Here is a 23,232-nt window from a genome sequence, read left to right as displayed (position 1 = left end):
GGATTAGTTATTATTTTCTGTTTACAGAGGTCCCAAAAGGAGAAGTAGGTTTCAATTAAAGCGGAAGGTACTTGGGCCAAAAAATCCCTGGGGTGCTGAAGTACTACAGCGAGCTATAGAGCATGGGTGTGAAGTCATTAAGAAGACCAGGAGCTAGAGGTTCGCCTTTCCTTATCTGAAGGCAGTGGGCTGCTCAGCACCTTCTAGCTCTAGAATCCTTAAGTGCTAGGATAATTTTTTAGAAAAAGGAAGGAGCATAATACATTGTCTAATCAGTACTTGGCAAATGGCAGTTGAAGATGACATTTATGAAAACAAGAAAAAAGATTAGTCCACATTCTGAATTTTAATTCTTTATTGATGCATTTTGTTTTGATGCATTATTCACTTCCCAGTAAAGATCATCACACTGTAATCGTCCCATAAAAAACAGATAAATATTGTAAGTAAAAATAGTTTTGAAAGACTTAAGAACTCTGGTCAATTCGGTGACCTACCACGACTAGAGAGAATTGATGATGGAACAGTCAGTCTATAACCTCCTGACAGGAGTAACAGACTCAAATGAGAAGGAGACATACATTTTTGGACATGGACAATACATGGATTGATTGGTTTTAGGTTTTTTTGGTGAATATTACAAAGAGTTTTATTTCTCTTTTTTTTTAATTGTGGAAAGATGGAGAATATCATAATATTACCCAAGAAAAGAAAAAAGTGTCATCGAGGCATTTAAAAGAATGCACAAAAGAAAATAGAACAAAGTTCAGAGGAAACACAAAAATAGGATAGCATTGAAAGCAACATAGAGAATTTATTATACTTTTTAAAAAGCAAGCTGGTACATAATTAATGGAGACTTGCAGATTCCTATATGATATTTTTTCTGTTCTCTCTGGAAATTCTCAATTTTTAATTTTGATGATTAACTGCAGAGTAATTTCCTTAAAAAGCTAAGTAACACCACATAATATAGTGATTTTGACTGACAGTTCATATAACTTTCAAGTTTTAATTTTTCATTCCTTACTAGAAAGGAAATATGTTTTAACCTTACTCATATGGAACCGATATTAGCCAATTATTCAGTCAAAAAAGTATTTGTTAAACACCTGCTTGTATCAGACACTGTGCTGGCCCCTGGGGGCACAGGTACAACAGATGACACATTCCCTACTCACAGTGAGCTTAGAGTGTGATGGAAACAGTGAGCACATATGTAAATATATAAAGTGAGTCAATACAGACATATACAAAGTAGTTGGAGCACGGTGGTTTGGGAGGGAGGGCACTAGCGTTTGAGGAGGAAGCAGAAAAGACTTCCTGCAGAAGCAGGTGCTTGAGCTGCTGCATCTTAAAGGAAGAGAGGAGCTCTGAGATGGAGGGGAGGAGGGAATGCTCTTCAGCATGGCTGGTAAAAAGGCAAGGAGCTGGGAGATAGAGAGTGAGCATGTAAGGGGCCGAAAGAAGGAAAATTTGCTGGATTGCAGCATGTGGTAGAGGAAATAATGTCCAGTGAGGCTGGAAATAGAGGCTGGAGCTAAGTTGTGTAGGATTTTAAAAGCTGAACAGAGTTGATTTTTACTCTGCAGGCAAAAGATAGCCACTGGAGACGACTAAGTAGAGGAATAATGTAGTTAGATCTATGTTTACGGAAAATGACTTCAGCAGGTTGGAGTGGAGCGATGAGTGAGTCAGGAAGACCAAATAAATGACTGTTGCAGTAATCTAGGCAAAGGGGTGATGAGGACCTGAATCAAAGTGGTCACTGTGTGCATGGAGAGAAGGGGTAGGAAGTGAGATGTGAATGTAAAAGTAGCAAGATTTGGCAGCTGATTGGATATGGGGGAGGAAGAGTAAGGAACGCTGGCTAACGCTGAGAAGTACTGTGGTACTTTTGACAAAAATAAGGAAGTCTGGAAGAGGGGATTTAGGTTTAGGGGATAAGGTTCTTAGACCTGAGTCTAAAACTGTTGAGTTTCAGGTTTCTTTAGAAGGTCTGGGAGGCAATTGGTAATCCAGGAGAGAATTTCAGAGGAGAGAGACTAGGGCTGGATATGAAGATCTACAAGTCATCTGCATAGAAGTCATAGTTAAACTCATGGAACCCAATCAGGATACTGAGAGAGGGTAGAGGGAGAAGAGAAGAGGGCCTGGGACAGAAGTTTGGGAACACTCACAATTATGGAGCATGGTGGATGATGAGCCAGCAAAGAAGATTGAGGTGGAGCAGTTACGAAGGTAGGAGGAGCGAGAGAGAGTAGTGTCATGAGAACCCAGAGAAGAGTGTCCAGAGGAGAGGATGGTCAGCTGTGTCAAGGGCAGCAGATAGATCTAGAGGAATTACACCTTAGAAAAGACTGCAGTTTGGCAATTGAGAGATTGTTGGTAGCTTTGAAGAGAGCAATTTCAGCTGAGGTACATGATTTATGGTGCCTTATTGTGGTGTCTTAATTTATCTTATTGTAATCACTGTATGTAGTGATTTTGCTTCTACTTTTTTCATTCTGCATAAGTTTGTAATCTTCCCAAGTTTCTCTCAGTTCATTCCTTATGTCATTCCTTATGACACAGTGATATTCCTTTACATACATTTACCATACTTTGGTCAACTGTACCCTATTCATTGGATACATCATTTGTTTCTAGCTTTTTGCTATTAAAAATTATGTTTCTGTGAATATGTGGGCATATGTAGAACCTTTGTTTCTGTCTTTGGCCTCTTCGAGGCATATCAGAGGAGGTGGATACCCTCTGATGTATGGAGATAAATATCTGGGAATGGGATCATACACAGGTCAAAGAATAACTTCTCTCACATTGTTTTCCACCACAGTGGGATCAATTGTCACAATTCCATGAACAGTAGATGAGTGTGCTTGGCTTCCAACGGCCCTTTCATCATTGACTTTTTCCATCTTTGTCAATTTGATATATCTGAGATTTGTTTTAATTTGCCTTTATTTTATTGTTCAAATTTGAAGCATTTTTTTGAAAACTGTTTATCTCTTTTGACCACTCATCTAATGGAAAATGACTTACAGGTTCTTGTTAATTCCTTACCTGTTTTAGATCTCAGCTTTTTTTCAGAAATGTTCAGAATTTTCCCCTTAATATATCTTGTCTTTCTATTCTAACTGCACCAAATTTTTTTTATTCTAAATTTAACAGTCATCCCCCTAAAATTTTTCTATACATGATAGAACAGGAAAAAAGATATATGAATCTCTGATACGTGCTTTTAAAAGTCTGTAGCAAATTTAATATTACTTTCAAAGCTGTCTTATATGTCTGTTTTTTTCTGAACCTCCTGTTTTCTTTTGTTCATTCTAATAAAATGTTTCAATGACCCTCTCTTTCCTTTCTTTTTTTTTCCTTCTCTCCTTCCTTCCTTCTTTCTTTCTTTTTGGTAATATTATTTTTGGCTCCTGTTTCTTCTCCAAAATTCTCCTCTCGCCAGTAAAAAAAGAAAAACACAAGCCACATAAGACAAACAAGCATAGCTTTTTTCAAGCTTTTGCTTGAACAAAAGAAATCCACAAATTTGCTACGTCCAGAATGAATAAAGTGGGAATTTGTTCTGTTTTGCTGTGCATGTTTGTTTTTTGTTGTTACTGTTGTTTTGGGTTTGTTTGGGGGTTTTTGAGACTGGATCTCCTTAACTTGCCCAGATTGAAAGGGCAGTGGTCACGCACACAAGGGCTCCATCCCGCTGCTGACTGGCATGGGTGTTTTGGTTTCCAACCTCAGCCAGCTTGGGCAGCCTCACTCAGCTCCCAGGAGCCCATCATATTGGTACTGAACTTTTGCAGCTCAGAACTCCTGAGCTCAATCAATCCAGCACCCTCAGCCTCCTTGGGTAACAAGGATTACAGGTGTTCAACGCTACACTTGGCTGCCATATTTGTTACAAGGATTTTTCTTTTGTCTCTCTCTCTCTCTCTCTCTCTCTCTCTCTCTCTCTCTCTCTCACACACACACACACACACACACACACACACACACACGCTGGAAGGGTGATGAGAGGAAGAGAAAATAAATGATTATAATTATTAAAAATAAATATGTTTAAATAGGTCTCATTCTGTACTTTCAATCTGTCAGGAGATTGATAATCTGCACTTGATTCTTTTATTTTTACTAGCTCTTCCTACCCCTACCCCTACCTGGGAACTCAGCCCCAGACTGGGGGGACGTATGTTGGTAACAAAATGACCAAAACCAGCAGTCTCATTCACTTTCCTACACCAGTGCTGCTCTCCCTGAATGAGTAGTCAGGCTTCTCTTTATTCATCCTTTCCTTACAGGGAGGATGGGACCATATTTCAGTCCGGGCCAATACCACCAAAGCCCTGAAGAGTGTGTCACGGGAAACGATGGAAGACAATTTCTCCAGGACAACAGATGTAGAAGAGGGAGATGGGAGCGGGGAGAGCAGCTTCTTTAACAAGACGATGCTTGTCATGAATGCAGTGCAAGAGATAAATGGCAGTGCAGTGACTTGCTAAGGAGTCAAGACAACCTTTGCCCACTGCAGGGAACTTGAGCCAGGAGGCTGTTTTATCAGCAGCAGTTCCCTGTTGCTGCTAGATTTTGTAGGGTTTAGATTTGCTATGCGAGCCTTTTACAATTAAATTTATTTTATTCTTGTATTGAATATTCCTATTTGTCCAGAGAGAGAAGATAGGCATAGAGCCTATGCAAGGTTTGAGGGAGGTGGCTATTTCACAGGCCTCCCCATCACCTCAGAAATGTGAATTTTTGTGTCATTGCACTTTTGTCTCAAATATGGTAAATGTCTTTAATCTTATCTTTCCATGCCTCATGGAGTGTCCTACCCCTACATCCTTGTTCTGGTCGGGTCCTCTTACCCAGGAAACCTCAGTCATGGGAAATAGCTCCTTTGTTCCCTGCTTCTCATTCTGTCTACTCAACTATCACCACAAACAGAAACCTGAGTCCTGGTTTGGGACCCTGTCCTTTTGGTAACAGCAAAGGGGAGGCAGAGCCCTGGGCCCTGAGCAGCCTCCTTACTGCAGACAGACCCAGGCAAAGACAAGGGGAAGAGATGCCAAGGTTGGAGGAAAGAATTTTGGAGGACTCCTCCCTTCCAGAGGGTAAAGGAAGGGGAGTTGTTAGCCCTGACCCGTCCCTTTGTCTCCATCTATGGCTGAATCATTTCTGAGCTAGGCAACCCAGAGGCCCTTCTTGAACTGCTTACTTACTCCACCAGAAAAGCATGATGCTTCCGTGCTCACGCAGCTCCCTGTGCCCCTAGTATTTCTTAGAGCCTAACACTGGACTTCAGTGGGGACGGAAAGTCAGGAGAGTTGTGAGATTGGAGGCAACGACCGGATGGCCAGACCTCCCTCACTCACTGTGGTCTTATTTCATTTTTCTTTTCCCTTGTTTGTTAAAAGGGTTTTGTTTTTCTTTTGTTACACACACTTTCTCTCTCTCTTTCACTTAGGCTATATCTCCATATAAAATGGCATTTCAACATGAAATGAAACAAAATGGATAGATTTAATCCAACAACAACCAGTTAATTAAGTGAATTAAGAAAAAAACGCAGTTGGACTTAATTCAGCCATGTCTATGTGTAGACATAATACTACTGAATTTTCCTCATTTTGTAGCTGTTTACTTGCGTTGCAAAGGAATGTGCTGCCATGTTTAGAAAGAATTAATTTGATAAAACAGAGAGAGAGAGAGGAATTTTAGAAAATTGTAGTTTGTCCAAAAAACTTGAATTGACATTGTTCTAAGTAGTCTTTAACTTATATTATTGTAACCAAATAACACTAAGGCCAAGGAAGGAAGACTGTGTAAATTTTAGGACTAGGCACCTTGAGGGGAAAGGGGAATTGTTTTTCTCAGCCCCTCCCTTGTGAGCATTCAGTAATACTCGTTTTTGAGTTCTTCAGTGAACTGCCCTTATGAGATGAGGCTTGCTGTTCCACTCAGAAAAACCACTGCCCCCATTCCATCAGCTGAATCAAAATTCACTTTGTTAAACTGATGAATCAGTTAATCAGTTTATTAAATGCCCTTGGTTTTGATCTGTTTTACACAAGGGCAATGATGGTTAATTTTTCTGTCATTTTATTGCCAGATTTACATCTTATTGGTGAAATCTTCTCTAGTTTGTCTTTCCAAACTGGGGACCTTTGCATGTGCTGTGAATCAAAAACAAATGCCCATTCTCTTATTATTTTAAGATTAAATAGAAGCTGATTTATAATTAGCTTTACCCAGAATCAGCATCCTTTTAATTTGCTCTATTCTGTTGTTAGGAGAGAGGAAAGGCATATACTTAATTATATTCCTCTGTATTGTGTTTTATTACACATGAACAGGATTGTGAATGAAAAGTTGCTTTGTGACTTCATCTCATGAACCAGATTTGAAGTCCTAAAGTGAATGTCTTTTTTGCATGTATTTCATCTTCTGGCATTTTGGACACCAGGGTATAGAGTTTGGATGTCCCAAATGGAAAACTATTTAAGATGGTTTGCTTAAAAAAAGAAAAGAGAGAAGCTTGTTTACTTACAGTGGGTCGATTTCCTGTCTTGTTTACATGTTGCATTTCAAGATTTCCTTGTAAATGGGCATTATGTTCTGTATTTTTCTAAAAATCACTCCCAGGTTATGCTGTCGATTTCTATTCGTTCTCAAAACAAACTCCTTTAGGGGTTCTAACTCTGCACTCACTCAAAGGGTAAACTTGTTCTTTTTGCCTTTTGAGAATCGAATGTTTACATGTTCAACATTACCAAATTCTCTCAAATTTCCAGAATTCTTTGAGTCAATAAAATATATTCCAAAATAAAATGATTGTGCATTTAATTTGTTCATCAAGGCCACTTCCTTTATTATACATGTTATTATATAAAGTGTAGAGGGCCCATGTACATTTGTGCACTGTGGGGAGCTTCAAAATGACTGAAAAACATCCATTTTCTGTGTTTATGCTATTATGTCAGATATTTTCAGAAAAGAAATTGTCCATGGGTCACTTAACACAATGTTTTTGCTAGAAAGATTTTCCAGTTTGATTTCAGATGGTGTCCTCTAATTATATAGCTACTTATTTGTATGAGGAAGCTTGTAGCATTAGCATCAAAGAAAATGGCACATACCACTTAGGAAATGTACATTCATGTTGTAAATCTGTGTAAAGTAGTGATACCACCTACCCAAGGATCTGTCTGTATGTAAAAAAGAGGTGGTTCAGATGAATGATTGAGCTATTTACAGCCTGGGATTTTGTGCTTCTAACTGGTTGCGGAAAGCTAGCTTCAGAAAACATTCGCAATCCCAAAATACAACCCATGCCCTACAACCAGAATTTTGTGACTGCATTAAGTTGAAGGAACTGGAAATGTTCAGCTTGAGAAGAGATCGGGATTGAAGGGGACTGTTATGTAAAAGAGGGACTAGACTTACTCTGCTTCATCCCAGAGGGCAGAACATCAGTGGGTAGAAGTTGGACATGATAAAATGATAGGCCTCCTAATAGAGCTATCCCAAAATGAAGGGCTGCCTCAGGCAATTGTGGATTCCCTTTTCTTGAGGTCTTGAAGCAAAGGCTAGATGATCCCCACAGCAGGTATGTTGAAGAGGATATTGTCCATCAGTTGTACTAAGTAGCTTCTGAAGTCCCCTCCAATTCAGAGCTAGGGGGATCCTGCACTCCCCCCTTCCTCCCACCACCCCCATACACACACACCAACAGGCTTCAAAGATTGTTTTTCTTGTGTTATCTAAGAAATCCGTTTTTAGGTCTGAATTCTGGGAAGAGGGAATAAAAAGTCAAAGATTGAAGCTACCCATTGAGTTATTTTCAGGACCTCACCCCTATCTCATTTATGCTCCCAGTCTGAGTGTAGTTAAGCCCTCCCTTGTCATTTCATATTTGTTGGATTGAAAGTCATAGATTTACAATCTCTTAAAGGCTCAGTAATTATCCAGATAAATAGTAGGTGGCCTAGGAAAGATGTTCTGAGCCTCTTGTATTGCAAGGTGGATGGGGTCGACCTCGATTGCTTGTAAGTCACCCCTCAGCTTGCATACACATGCATTGAACAGATTTCATGATGATTGAAGATATCCTTTTAAGTCTCTTGCCTAACAAGGAGAAATGGCTTCCGATGTCATTGGGGAATTTGTTTTGCTTGACTGCATATTTGCTACAAAGGTTTCATTCGTATTTTTTTTCACAATTTGAGGGGCATGGTGGAAGGAGAGAATATCAATTTTTGTTGACGGGAAGAAATTAAAAAAAGGAATGGCTGTTTGTAGCAATGTGGTGCCCTCAGAGAAACAAGGGAACATTTCCAGTTCCTTCAACTTAATGCAGTCACAAAATTCTGGTTGTAGGGCATGGGTTGTATTTTGGGATTGCGAATGTTTTCTGAAGCTAGCTTTCTGCAACCAGTTAGAAGCACAAAATCCCAGGCTGTAAATAGCTCAATCATTCAAGTCCCATCAGAAAGTACAAGAAGAGTTAAGGTAGGGGAAGCAACCTGTCTTCTTGTTTTCCAGGGGTAATATTTACATCAAGATAACAGCATGCGAGAGAGAATGTGAGCAAAAGTAGCTGAATTTATTGCATCCAATACAGAATTTACTACTTAGGTAAGCAGTACTTTCCACTGTCCATCAGGCCTTTGGGCTTCACAGCAGTGTTGGCTTTCAGAGTTCTTGTGCTGGAAACATGTCTTCTTTCAAAGTCCGGTATAGTGGCAGCACCCACCTTGGAGGGTGTCTTTGGCAGGCAGAACGAGGTGGTCCCACTGACCAGCAGACAAGTTCACTCTGGGCAGTCCAACCCTTTCCAGAACTGGCTGCACAAAATCTTGAACTGGCATGCTCACCCATCCACATACATTTTCAAAAAGCAACCTGACAGTCCGAAGAGCTCCCTTAAAGGCCTGCTCGTTTTAAGGTCCCAATTAGATCTTCCTTTTTCATCCCATTCATAGCATGAGACAAAATCTGACTGGACACACACAACAGCAGATTTGCATTTACGTGGAAACTAAGAATTGGATTTAGAGTGTAACTTGAATAAACCACACATAAGATGCAAAGGAAGAAAACCTTGTACATCAGGGGGCAATCTTGCCTTTCACCCAAGGCCCACCTACTGAAATTCAAAACACTTGGACAAGAAAAGGAACTCTGTGACGCCCCTTTGTTTCTATGAGGACAGAGAACTCCATTAGCTACCTTACTTTTGTATAACATGCTTAATGATTTTCAAAGTGCTTTCACATCCACTCTAACTCCCTTGGGCCTTACAATCACCCTGGGAAGTAGGTAGAACAAGTATTATTCCCATTTGAAAGACGAGCAACTAGGGAGAAAAAGGTAAATTCTCTTCCCTCATATATAGTGTGGCTCCATGGATAGTGTTGGTGTCAGGAAGACCTAGATTGAGATCCGAATTCACCTTATTAGCTATGTGACAGCCTCTGTGAACCTCAGTTTCCTCATCTGTGAAATGAGAATCACTTTAGCTCTAAATCTGTGCTCTTATAAAATAATTGTGAGATCTTAGGTGAGTCATTTAATTTCTCAATGCCCCAGGCAACTCAGTTGCTGGGCAGGTGCTGGGCAGCGTTGGTGGAGGGAAGTTCCTCACTAGGAGTTCCCTGTATCGATAAAATGATAGGTTTGGTTCATATATATGTATAGATAGGTCTACCTGTATCATATACAGTAAAAACAGTAAAACTGGGACTAAAACCCTATCTCCTAAACTACCCCAGATCATCCTGCGTCTGTTTGACTAAGCAGCATTATTATGGGAATATCTGAAATGCCCACAGATTGCACCTCCACGTTTGGCTTTGTAAGAGATATGAGGACTGTTACAGCAAGTTCCTGTGACCAGTATTTGATCAGCAAAGTGGAGACTCAAACTCAAAGTCATTATCTGTACCTTGGGGTACCGGACCCTGCTGTGTCATGCCCTTTTTATGTAAACAGGGCCATTTGCCAAACCCTTTGATATTTCATAATGCCTCTATTTGCCCTAAGAATTGCCTAAGTCCAAAAAAGCGAGTTAGAACAACAAGCAGCTGCCTTTGCCTCCTGTGCCCAGCCCTGCAAGGTGAGTTTGGAAAGATTGACTGTGACACCCTAAGGAAATCTTCCCTCTTGGAAACCGTGTCCCAACAGACACGGACTCCAGAGCAGCAGCGAGACTGACTCATTCCACCATCATTTGCCTATTTGTGTAAACAGTACTTGAAATTGTGTCAAAAGTAGTAGTCCAGCACAGAAAGATCCCAGAGCTTCTATCCTGAAGGACTTTGTAAAAGGGGGGAATGGAGTGGAAGAGATGAATGTTTTGAGCAAATCGTGTCCCGTTTTTCTCAAAGCTCTTTAAAAATAATTTTTTGCAGTTTGTGGAAAATATATTAACATATAATACAACTAAGCACTCAGACAAGAAATCAGAATTCTCCTGGTCAGTCACAAGTGTCAAGACTCCTAGCCTCCTTCAAGTGTGGATACTTACTCACCTACCCACAAACTTCACTAGCTTTCTATTGCCTGTAGATTAAAATATAAGCTTTTGAAACCCTTCCCAACCTTGCTCCAACCCGTCTCTCTGATCTCACTGTACATTCATGCCCCTCCAAACAAGCCTGACCTTTTCTCTAAATTCCTCACACATGACACTCCATCTTCTGTCTCTTCAACTTTGCACTGGTCAAAAAGGGCTGTTCTTCGTGCCTGGAATGCAGTCCCCACTCCCCACCAAGAATTAGTTCTTCAGAATACAGTTTAAGCATCATTGTCTACATGAAGTCTTTCCTGACTCTTCTAACTCTTTGTGCCCTTCCTCCCAAACTACCCTTTATTTTTATTCTGCATACACTTGTGTATGTCCTTGTTATCATCCCTCTCAGAATGTAAATTAATTGCAAAAAGGGTTTCATTCTTTATATATTTATCACCGGGGCCTAGCAGACACTTAATAAATATTCACTGATCAGAGGATGGATTAATTCACCCTGATGTAAAATATATATAACAACCCTTAGTGCAGGAACTGCAGTAAGACTTTTGGGACACTGTGTATGTGTGTGTGTGGGGGGGTGTATTTAGGAAATTAAAAAGAAGAAAGATGTGCTGAGAGTTAAGGCCCTTTTCTCTCTCTAAAATATATAAGTGAAGAAATATCTGTGTGTTTTTTGAAGACTTTTTAGTTGAGATTCTGTCTATAAAGTAACATATTCATCTTGGGCAAGTCAATCTCTCTGGGCCTCAGTTTCCTCTTCTGCAAAATGAGGTTATTGGACTCTATGATTTCTAAAATAACTTCTTTCTCTAAAGGGCTTTCTTTACAATAACCCCATGAGGTAGGAAGTGGAAGTATTATTGCCCCCAGAGTGCTAGTCTTGAGATCAGGAGACCAGGGTTTGAATCCTGCTTCAAATGTTAACTGTGTGATCAGAGGCAAATCATTGAACTTCTCTGGGCCTGAGTTTCCTCATTTGAAAGAGAGGTTCAATAATCATTGCCTAAGTAACTACCTCATGGAGTTGTTGTGAGGAAGGTTCTTTGAAAATCTCCGAGGGCCATATAAGTGTGAGCTGTTCTTTTACTCCAGGCCAACAGAGATTCAGAGAGGCTATAACTTAGCCCGAGGTCACGCAGCTCTCTGTGCATCTGAGGCAACACTTGAACCTAGCTCCCTAGACTCTTAAGCCGCATTCATTTTGTTAAGTTTTGCCTCAAAGGACAGACCAGTGGGAAGAAAGGAAAATCATAAAGGATTGTCTGATAGATAAGTAGAATGTTGACTAGAAATAGTAACAAAATACCTACTGAGTGTTCAAACAGGGCATAATTTGGCACTAGACAAAACAGAGAGTTTCTTAAAAATGAGTCAATACATCCAGGACCTGTGATTTGAAGAGTGATGTGGGAGGTAGCTCTGTCTATAACTGTCTTGGAGAGAGAGTTGTCTGAGACTAAGAGGTTGTGATTTGCTCATGGTCAAGTAGCTATTAGTTTCTGTCATCAAGGGACTGAAAACAATGCTTTTTAGTAGGGGACTAGAAAGATGTGTGTGGGACGCTCACCCCATACATCCTGTTTCTAGCCCCCTACTAAAAACATTCCACTCTTAATCACAGCATCATAAGGTAAATCTTTTGTTGTTTAGTTGTTTCACTCATATAAGACTTGGTGGCTCTGGTTGGAATTTTCTTGGCACAGATACTGGAGTGGTTTGCCATTTCCTTCTCCAGCTCATTTGACAGATGAGGAAACTGAGGCAAACAAGGTTAAGTGACTTGTCCAGGGTCACACAGCTAGTAAATGTCTGAAGCCAGATTTGAATCCAGGTCTTTCTGACTCCAGGCTTGGTGCCTTATCCACTTCACCACCTAGCTGCCCCCCAAAAAACAGATCTAGAGTTGTGTTTTAAGTTTCCAACCTTAACCAGTAATCTGCAAGAAAGTCCCAGCACATTTCCCAGATGATTGCATAGAGCTCTCAGTGATCACATGTAATATTACATAATTATAGTATAATACAATTAAATAACATTTTAACATTTATCAGCTTCCCTCCTGCTCAGGAACGCTATAGGCTCGCATAAGCTTTACAATTCTCCTGAATTCTCCTGAAGATCTTCCTCTAGCCTTCCAAAGAGAATCATACCAAGAATGTAGTATTTATGGAGTCTACTGTGTGCCAAGCAGAAAACACACTCTTACATTATTCTCTCCTGTGCAAGAAATACTATTGTTTTCATTAGGCAAAAGCACCCCTGTGCCACCCCTCCTGTCTCCACCTCCCTGTTCTATGAAACACAAGGAAATGTATCTAAGGAATTGAATGGTCCTTGTTTGTATGGTCTGGTTCTCAGTGGCAGAGCAGCCCACCAAGACCCTACTGGAGTCAAATGAATAAAAAGACCATGTCCCCTCTTACCTGACTACCCAACTTGATACCCATCTGGGGACGAGGGGTGCCAAGGGAAGTGTGCAGCTGCAGATAAGGGAAGTGTGCAGTTTCCCCCATCATCCCTCACCTGGAACAACAATACACAATACATAAACAACTATTCGAAGAATTGTTGGTAGAGTTCATCCCAACCAGAAAAGGGAGTAGAATGGAGCTTGGCAAAACTCTGAGCCCTTGGAAGAACAGGACAATCTGACTACAAGGGAAAGCCAGCATTTCTGCATGAAGAAAAGCAACAGATTTTTCTTCTGCATGGACGGATACACATGAAGGAGAAACCTTAAAACATTTAAAGTCTGTATACTAATACTTAGAGTGGCCTAGTGCCCAGGACCTAGAGGATTTTCTCACCAACCCTGCATAAAGTGTGCTTTTTGTACCAAGTACAAAAAGTCCTTTCCAAGGCACTGTCCCATGATTTTTGTGTCTAGATTAGTGAATTGCAAGAATTTCAGCACAGATCTCACCAACAGTGTGTTTCACAAACTTGCAGGATTTGGTTGCATCTTTCTTTTTCCAAGAGACAGTCTTTTAGAAAACCAAAAGGGGAGAAAAAAGATATAAATCCTGCCTTCCTCGAAAAACTCCCTTTGGAACAAGATTATTTAACCTGGCATTCAAAGCCCTCGAAGGGGCCGTTAGATAGATTTCAGGGAGGTCTGTGAACTTGGATTGGAAAAAAAAAAGCTTTATTTTCCCTACTTTCTAACCAAAATTTAGCATTTCCTTCAATTATTTAAAAACATTATTCAGAGAAGGGGTTCTCATGGGTGTCACCAGACTGCCAATGGGGTCTGGGAACATTAAAATGGTTAAGAGCTCCTGCTCTGGAGTTTTAGAGGTTTTCTGTTCCATCCCTGATCAGCTAGAAGCAAAAAACTAACTCTAACCCCACCCTGCTACACTCTCAATAGGTGAGCCCTTTACTGGTCTAAGCCTCCAGTTTCCTTACCTGCAAAAGGAGAGAATTGAATTAAATAATTGTGAAAGTCCCTTCCGGCACTCAAATACTATAACACGCTAATAATCATAGGATGATATTTGATTGAAGTTGGCAACAGGGCATTGAGGTTTGGCCTTGGAGTCAGGAAGATGGGTTCACTTCTCATTTATGACGTATGCTGACTGTGTGACTGTGGTCAAGTCACTAACACTATAAGGTACTGAATTATAGAATTGCCATTTGCATTAATGGAGTTCCCTACATAAATCAAATAAATCACAGTTCCTGACCCCCCCCAAAAAAAGTGGGATTCATTGCAAAAAAAAAAAGACTGAGGCTTCAACTTCTGTTGGTGATATATACAAAAAATAATCTCTTAGAAGACTATCTGTCACACTAGAGAGGGCCAGAAATGTTTCAGTAACAAAGGTCAAAATGTTTATGGGAATAATGCACCACCCCGGGTCGCTACAAGCTTGGGCTGAGCCAACTGTTTCCATTTCCTACCCCTCAGGGCATGTTTCACATGGATGATACAAGAATCAGGCCTTGGGCACCTGTCTGAGGATACCCAAGGCGTCTAGAGACAAAGGGGAGTGAGAGTCACACTGAGCCTGAGGCTAAGGGGTGGAAAATGCCCTCTGGGGACTGTGATTGAGCAAGGGGCTGTCAAGTTCAAGTTTTTCTCAGTAATTGGCTATTTTTTAGAAGGAAGATGAACCGTTTTTACCATTTCTGTATGGGAAAAAAAAAATCGCCCAGTAGTCCGCGCATGACAATTGGAGATATTGGCCAAAACGTAACAGACAATAAAAATAGGGTGATGGCCCAGTGACGCCTTTTCGGAGTCCATTACTCCTTGCCTGAAGATGTCACGATGTTGGTCCAGAGGGTCCCTCTAGCTCCCTTCCCGAAAACTGTGGATCTGGGTAGAATATTTCTTGAGGTGGTCTTCACTTTCCTCGTCTCCTCGCTGCTGCTGATAGTGCTGGTAGAATTTAGAGTTGTGAGCAGATCCTTCCCCTTCCAGGGCAGGGAGACAACCGTTGGACATGTTGAGGATGGTGGAGGTCAGACATTTGATATAGTTTTTGGCCAGAGTGAGGGTCTCAATTTTGGAGAGTTTCTTCTCCGCCCTGACGTGGGGAATGACTTCTCGCAAGGCCTGGAAGGCATTGTTAAGTTTGTGCATCCTCTGCCTCTCCCTCTCGTTACTCTCCAGCCGCCTCAGAGTGCTTTCCCGGCTGCCCGAGGAGGACTTCTTCTTGGCGGTGGCCACCTTGCTGCCCTCAGCCTTCTCCCCCTTCCGCCTGTCCCTGTTCCTCAAACATTTCTCCAGGTCCTGCTTATTGGATGTTGGCTCGCCATGAAATGTCTCTTTGTCCGCCAAAAGCCTGCGTTTTGTGGGTTTGTTTTTGGTCTTCATATTTCAGCAGAAGATGGGAAATGGCAACCCAGGCTTATCTCCAATTTTTTTTTTCCTCCTAAAAATAAAAAGGCTTTTTAAAAATCTTTGGGCACCAGTCATGAATGGGTTGTTAACAATAAGACACAGACGGTTCACAGCGTTGGACTGAATGACCACACTTGTCAAAGAGGGCTCGACGCCATTAGAAAGACACAGAGAAGCCATACCTGATCTCTTTCGTTTTTAATGCCTTTTCTTTGAAGTATCTTCTATCTACTTTGTATTTATTGTGATTGTGTTAATATGTTGTCTCCCACAATGACTGTTAACTGCTTTTTCTTTGTCTTAAGTGTAGGCACAGTGCCTACACATAGTAAGTGCTTAATACGTGTATATTGATTGATTATGGAACTTTTTCAGATTTATTCAATGAGATCGGTGAGGCCCCCCACAAGTACCTTTGTCTCCTTTTATAGGACCTTTTTTGATTCTGTGTGACTTTCACCCTTTTGCCCTCTCCAAGACAAGATGCCCTGATTTCTCACTTTAAAAAAAAAAGTAAATTGTATTTTTTTCCAATTACACGTAATGACAATTTTCAACATTCATTTTTTGGGTAAGATTTTCAGTTCCAAATTTTTCTCCCTCCCTCACTTCCCTCCTCAGTCCCCCTTCCTTCCCCATAATCCCCAAGACAGCAAGCAATCTGATGAAGGTTATACATGTCTCACTTTCTTTAAACCCTGGACATTCATCCTTGAAATTGACATCTCTGAAGTCCACTGATTGCTAACCTCATGGACGCATCATCTCATTCCTCCGAGTTCCCGCGTGAAAGCACATACAAAGAGCCCCCTTCCCACCTTTGAGCCCTGCTCCTCATAAACATGCCAATCGAAGACCACAAAAACAGAGTGGAGTTCAGGAAGAATGCAACAGTAGCTCTGACGACAGCAGCTGGGTAGCCAGGAAGGTTTTAGACATTAGGGGGCAGAAGTTACAAGGGAGAGGAGTCAAGACATTCAAAGGCTCAGATGGACAGGCAGTTCCGGGCCCCAGCCTCCCGACCCCACCAAGAGACCTGTCAAGATGTGCCACTCTGCCCCACCCCGCGCAGCCGTCCCATCCCCAAACAATAAATCCCTGGAGACTCGGCTCAGAAGCATGAACTCCCACAGACAGCTTCCGGCGAGTGGGGACCCTGTCTTCTCCCTCCGTGACCCATAGCGATGGGCAGGCGCATGGAAGTGGGAGCCTTTGTAAGTGCTCTGCCAGGGTCAACCACTGCTAAGTCAGAGAGCACCAGTCTCATCATTTCCCTTCTCCAATGCCCCCATCCCCAAGTGTGAGGGCAAGGGCGACCAACCCTTCCCCCCCCCACCCCCTACACCAGGCTAGTGGTCCCAGCCCCAGGGGACGGCTCGCGACCCCAGCTCCCACACCTTTACCTGCAGATCGGAGGCCTAGGGCTGGAACAGGTGCTCGGCCGGGACAGGTGCGCGGGGCCAGCCGGCTTGGGCTGCCCACGGGGGACAAGGACACGTCGCTTTAGTTCGGGCTCGGGCGGGGCGGGGCAGGGCTGGGCCAGCGGCTCCGGGATGTAAATGAGCAGGGGAGGGGGTGGCATGGGAGGGGAAAGGTTGGGGGATGCTGGAGACAAGTGGAGGGGAGAGGAGGAAGTCTGCTGGGGGGAGAGGGAGGGAGAGAGGCGGGAGCTGGGTTCGAGGGGTGGGACAGGAGTTGGGGGCGGTGTCTGTCCGGTATCTGCCTCCCTCTTAAAAAGGGAGGGGGGAAAACCCTTTAGGCTGGGGCGGAGTGGTGGGGGGGCGTAGGGTGAAGAGACCGAGGCTGGCAGGGTGGGTCGGGCTTCTCCCCCCTGCAGCCTAGGGAAGGGGGGGACGTCCAGCAGCCCGGAGGCAGGGGGAGGAACAGAACGAGCATTGTCTTCAGGAGCTTAAGGAGGAAACCTAGTCCCAAGCCGTTACCTGACCAGTTGGGCCACCTCCGGGTGGAGCTGGCATGACTTTCTTTCTTTAAAAATTTTCATTTAACAGATACTGATTTTCTCTCTCTCTCTTCCGCTTCTCCCCACCTCCCATCGGAAAAGAAAAATCCCTGTAATACATATGTGCAATCAAGTACAGCAGACCCCGACCCGTGGATGTGGGCGTATGTCCCATTCAGCACCCGGGACTGATCACCTCGCTGTCTGTAGGACGATGGATTCCTTCGTCGTCGTCTTCTGGTCCGCGGTGGGCATCGCATTGCTCCAGTCATTCAGAGATGGTAGTCCTTACAATGCTGCTGTTACTACAGAAATTGTTCTCTTGGTTCTGCTCACTTGATTCTGCATCCGTTCATACGAGTCGTTCTAGGTTTCTCCAACACCGTCCCTTTCTTCATTTCTTAAAAGCACAATTCATATACATACATTCATATATAATTAGTTCAGCCAGTTCCCCAACTGATGCCCTTCCCCCTCAGTTTCCAGTTCTTTGCCACCACAAAAAGAGCAGCTATAAATATTTTTGTACACGTGGTCCTTCTCCTCTTTCATTGAACTCTGTGCGGTATAGACCTAACAGGGGAATCCGGAGCAGGCAGTTTCACAACTCGATTCTTTTTTTCTCTTAGGTATAGGAGGAGACTATTAACAGAAACCGGTATAAAAAGAAAAAAGAAAAAAAAGAGAAACAGTGAGTCTGGTGAGGAAAACTGGATTAAATTCATAGCAGATCGGAAATATAGTATAGAGGCAGGGAGAGGAAAAACGTGAGAGAGAAAAACTCTTTAGAGACTACATAAATGGCTTTTTTTTTTTGCTGGATCTATGATTTCATTGGCATTGGGACCTCCCATAGAGAAAACTCCCCCTCCCTGTACAAATCTGCATCTCTTCTACCATTTATAAGTCTTCCCAGGCTACACAACTATTATAGCTAGGGCTGGAAGGAACTTCACTGTCATTTTACAGATGGAGAAATTGAGGCCCAGGAAAATTAAGCGATTTGCCTAAGGTTACATAAGTAAGCATCAAAAGTTGGTACTTGAACCCAGGGCCTCCGACTCTAGAACCATTACTCTTTCCCCTCCCAGCTCTGCTTCTGATTTTGCTGCCTTCTCACCTGGGAACAGCCCTGCTTCTCTGTAGCCTTTGTCTCCCATGGGAGACTTCCTTCCAGGGGCTCCAATGCTGGTGGGTCCAGGCTTCTTCCTCTGGCTCTCCTTCTGAAGCTCCAGAATCCACCACTATGCCCTGTATGGGTACCCCCTCCATCTTCAATTCTCTTTGGTGCATTGTCTTCCTGAATAGTAAGCTACTTGAGAGCTTTTTTTTGTTGTTACTTGTATTTGGATCCCCAGTGCTTAACCCAGGGTCTGACACATAGTAAACGCTTAGTAAATGCTTATTGGCTACCCAACTTTCCGCTGAATTATGCCTTTCCCATGTAACCAATATTTGTCAAAGGCAGAACTTGAACCAAGGTCTTCCTGACTAAAATAGGTACCCTGTTCTGGGCCAGCTATGAAGCTGGCTGGAGCACTGGGCCTGGAGTCCAGAAGACCTGAGTTCATATCCATCCTTAGACACTTAACTCATCTGTAAAATGAAATTAATAAATGGTATCTCCTTTCCAGGGCTGTTGTGAGGATCACATGAGATAGTAATTGTAAAACACTTAGCACAGTGCCTGGCACATGTAACATATAAATGTGAGCTATTATTATTATCCAATAGGACAGGCTGTATTCCAGGGCAGCTAGGTGGTACAATGGATAGAACACTGGGATTGGAGTAAAAAAGACCAGAGTTCTAATGTAACCATGGACACTTACTAGCTGTGTGACCCTGAGCAAATCACTTAACATCTTTCTGTCTCAATTTCCTCGTTTATGAAATGGGGGTAATCATAGCACTCACCTCCCACAGTTGTTGTGAGGATCGAAAGAGATAATGTTTATGAAGCACTTAGCACAGTGCCTGGCACATAGGAGGTGCTATGTAAATGATAACTATTATGCTGTACTACTGGTGGTAGGTGAGATAAATGTCATAACTATAAATTCAAGTTAATAATAAAAACAGTAACCTTAAGATATGATCAATTATTAGTCATAGTTAATATTAATAACCATTATTAAAGGACTTAGAGTTGGAAGGTATAGACCTGGAGGAGGGGAGGGGCCCTTCATTTTATGGATTAAGAAACTGAAGCCCAGAAAGGTACAGTGAACCTATCCAAGGTGACAGAGTTGGTAAATGATGAAGCTAGGGTCTGAACCCAGGTCTGACTCCAAATTCAATGCTCTTTTCAGGTCATTACAGTTGCTAAGGGCAGGTAGGTGGTGAAGTGGATAGAGTGCTGGACTTACTGCTGTGTGACCCTGGGCAAGTCACTTAACCCTGTGTGCTTCAGTTTCCTCATCTTCAAATGAGTTGGAGAAGGAAATGGCAAACCACTCCAGTATCTTTGCCCAGAAAACTCCAAATGGGATCACAAAGAGTCAGACACCACTAAAAAGGCTGAACAACAACAGAAGGTTGCTGAGGCATTGATCCTTGATAATGAAGTCACAGGGAAGTAAAATTACTTCCCCAAAATCACAGAACTAGTAAATGGCCAAGCCAGGATTTGAACCTTAGATCCAACAATCTTTCCTCCAAACCAAACCCTCCTCTACTATGATTTTAACATGGCTGATAGGGATTGGGAAGAGGGCCATTGCCTCCCCTGTTTGTCTAAGAAATTAACTCTTCTAGGTTGGTGAAGAAGGCACTAGGGAGGAGTGGAAGCAATTGATGAGAAGGAAGGAAAGAACTGTGGGACAATAATTTAAAATCTCTCCCTTTCCCTTAGACTAAGATTCATATGTTTGAGACTCCTCTGGGTGAATGAGATTATTGCATACAGTGTGAAGTAGGTATGGAGGATACAAAATATGTAAGCGACTGTGACGGCACATTTTGCACATTAGAGGTGGTGTGGTGGATAGAGAGCTGGACCTAGCATGAGGAAGACCTGAATTCAAATTTGGCTTCAGTCACTTCCTAGCTGTGTGAACCTGGGCAAGTCACTTAGCCTCTGATGCCTCAGTTTCTTCAACTGCAAAATGGATGTTATTATAGTACCTATCTCCCAGGGTTATTGTGAGGATAAAATGAGATAACATTTGTAAAGCAAAGTGCTACTTAAATGCTATTGTTATTGTTATGATTATGATTATGATTATTTTTAATTTGGTGGATACATAGTAGTCCTCTATGCCATGAATCAGAGAGCTGCTAAGTGGCACAGTGGATAGACAGGCAGGCCTGGAAACAGGAAGACTCATCTTCTTGAGTTCAAATCTAGCCTCAGACACTCACTAGCTGTGTGATCCTGGGCAAGTCACTTAACCCTGTTTGTCTCAGTTTCCTCACCTGTAAAATGAACTGGAGAAGGAAATGGCAAACCACTCCAGTATCTCTGCAAAGAAAACCCTAAATGGGGTTGGGCACAATGGAAACAACTGAACAACAATGTCACAAATCTCCCTCGGAGAGATCTCAGTAGAGATTATTTTGAAACGTCAATCAGCCAGCTTGGTTAAATATGTTAGTTATATATGTGTGTGTGACATATATGTTACACACAGTGTATGTATATATGTGTGTGCATATGTGTATGCATATTTATCCAGAATAGGACACCCTGCAAACAACATTTCCTTCCCCTTCTCCAAAGAACATGGAAAGGAAGGGGCAAAGAAGCACTTTGGGAAAATGAGTTTGGAAACCAGGCATGCAGAAGGAAGCTTTGGATTCCTGATTGGGAAGGTCCTTTTGAATGCCAACTTGGTTAAATATGTTAGTTATATATGTGTGTGTGACATATATGTTACACACAGTGTATGTATATATGTGTGTGCATGTGTGTATGCATATTTATCCAGAATAGGACACCCTGCAAACAACATTTCCTTCCCCTTCTCCAAAGAACATGGAAAGGAAGGGGCAAAGAAGCACTTTGGGAAAATGAGTTTGGAAACCAGGCATGCAGAAGGAAGCTTTGGATTCCTGATTGGGAAGGTCCTTTTGAATGCCAACTCTGGCCCTATGGAAACACCCCCTTTTGGGAAAGTGAGTTTCCCTCTAACGTCCACAGTTCTTGTTGGTAAGAGGGCTAAAGGGTGGGACATACCTGAGTCAAAAGGAAAGTTGGTCTATGTGCAATCCATAGGGGAAATTGTTTCAAACCAGCTCATCCTTGGAAAAAATGAGGCCTTTGTAAGGCAAGAAGTTTCAGGAAGATCTCTGGTTTTCTTAGTATTGCTTGAGTCTGTTATCTTACTTAAACTCAACTTCAGTCAGGGGAATGAAAATGATACATGCTTTGTGCCCATCTATTTGCTGTCCATCAGGCTTAGCAGTCTTTAGGGACTCCTGTTATTGGCAGCTGAGAATTATGAGTTCATGGCCTAAATAAATAAACCAACAAAATATTTGTGGTTTGATCTCTTTCCTTGCTTCTCCTACAAAGCATTCAGTAATGGAACATATGAATTGATGAAAGTACTTTATTTTGACACTTTTCAGCTGCCAGTCAAACCCTGCCCTTCCTGACCTGCCCTTCTTCTTGTCTCTCTCTATTTCATCTCCCACCCCAATGCCAGACTGGAAGCTGAGAACTCAAAAAGATAAATTGGTTAAGAATTTGTTGCTGTTGCTGTTAAATGACAGAATGTTGGATCACCTCAAATCTAAGCCACATCAAATGCTGCTAGAAGAAGAAGAACCTGTTTTCAATTAAACATTAAAGCACAAAGCAGGTAAAATCCAGGCTTTGGGGAGCCAAACTCTCTTCCATCACAGTGTTTGGATATATCACAACTTCTTTCCCACTTAAGACTTTGAGGACACTTATTATGATGATGTTTCTTTAGGAACAGTCTGCCTTCATTGACAGCAACAGGAAAAGATAAACCAAATCCCTTTTTGCGCTTTGAAATTTTGTGTTTTCTGGCTAATATAAAAATGTGTTTTGCATGATTTCACATTTGGAATGGATATCATATTGCTGGCCTTCTCATTGTTTGGGGGAAAGATTGGAGGGAGGGAGAGAATTTAGAACTCAAAATTAAAAAAAATGTTTAAAAATAAACAATATTTTTAAAAGAAAAAGGAAAATACTTGGTAAAAAAAATATATTTTCATTTTCATAGTTGCTTTTTAAGAAACCAAAAACAGCAGTGATTGCTAAAGAATCACAGCTAAATTAACCATATTCTGATCTTCTCAATCCACATAAAAATAGCTCAATTTCACTTTGCTCAATAGCTCAAATTCACAGTGGCAAAATGATTTTCTCACAGACACCCTGTGAGGTAGGTGGGCATAAACATTATTAGACCTATTTTGCAAACAAACTCCAGTATTTGAGAGAGGAATGGTCAAGAAAGGCTTAAAAGTAAAAGACGAAAGTATAAAAACCTGGGACCGAAGGCAGGGAAAGAAGAACAGAAGAAGGGCAACAGAAGGGGAATAAGCTATAGCATTTATAGATCACAGAAGTCAGGCAAACTTTCTTTCACCATCCTTTTATTTGTAAAATAATTTACACATTTGTAAATCTTATTTATAAAGAGGTTAGGAGCAAAGAGGGGGAAAAGTACAAGAGGATAGGATGGACAGAAATACTCAATTTACAATCATAACTGTGAATCCCATCCAGGGACTCATGCATAAAACAGAAGAAGACAGAAGAACGTATTAGAAAACAGAATCAAATAATATGTAGTTTACAAGAAACACACTCGATATGTAAAGATTCACAGAGTTAAAATGAGGGACTAGAACAAAATTTATAATGCTTTAGCTGAACTCAAAAAAGCAGTGGCAGCAATTACA

The 23,232-nt window shown here is 41.8% G+C and overlaps 2 protein-coding genes and 1 long non-coding RNA gene across 6 annotated transcripts in view; 2 read left to right on the top strand and 1 right to left on the bottom strand.

Moving 5' to 3' along the window:
• The window catches only part of TECPR1 (tectonin beta-propeller repeat containing 1), a 67,400-nt gene extending 60,566 nt beyond the window's left edge, over positions 1-6,834 (top strand). For all 4 annotated transcript variants that reach the window (XM_020965411.1, XM_020965409.1, XM_020965408.2 and 1 more), the window contains one exon: positions 4,308-6,834. In XM_020965411.1, coding sequence (XP_020821070.1) covers positions 4,308-4,508 — 201 coding nt within the window. In that variant the 3' untranslated portion in view covers positions 4,509-6,834. The remainder of the gene's footprint in view (positions 1-4,307) is intronic.
• A 1,753-nt stretch (positions 6,835-8,587) lies between these two features.
• On the bottom strand, positions 8,588-17,367 carry BHLHA15 (basic helix-loop-helix family member a15). The gene is made up of 2 exons (XM_020965413.2): positions 16,793-17,367; positions 8,588-15,420 (listed from the first exon to the last, which is right to left on the bottom strand). The coding sequence occupies exon 2, from the start codon at positions 15,360-15,362 to the stop codon at positions 14,835-14,837; it is 528 nt and encodes a 175-aa protein (XP_020821072.1). The 5' UTR covers positions 15,363-15,420; positions 16,793-17,367; the 3' UTR covers positions 8,588-14,834.
• On the top strand, positions 15,867-21,825 carry LOC144456856 (uncharacterized). Its single transcript, XR_013486031.1, has 2 exons — positions 15,867-16,603; positions 17,452-21,825. It is a non-coding gene; the product is annotated as an uncharacterized LOC144456856 (long non-coding RNA).
• Positions 21,826-23,232: the final 1,407 nt, after the last annotated feature.

Source organism: Phascolarctos cinereus, unplaced genomic scaffold, assembly GCF_003287225.1.
Source record: "Phascolarctos cinereus isolate Bilbo 61053 unplaced genomic scaffold, phaCin_HiC Scaffold_4;HRSCAF=312, whole genome shotgun sequence".
Lineage (NCBI taxonomy): Eukaryota > Metazoa > Chordata > Mammalia > Diprotodontia > Phascolarctidae > Phascolarctos > Phascolarctos cinereus.
The sequence above is the reverse complement of the archived record's forward strand: the minus strand, read 5'-3'. Positions and strand labels throughout refer to the sequence as shown.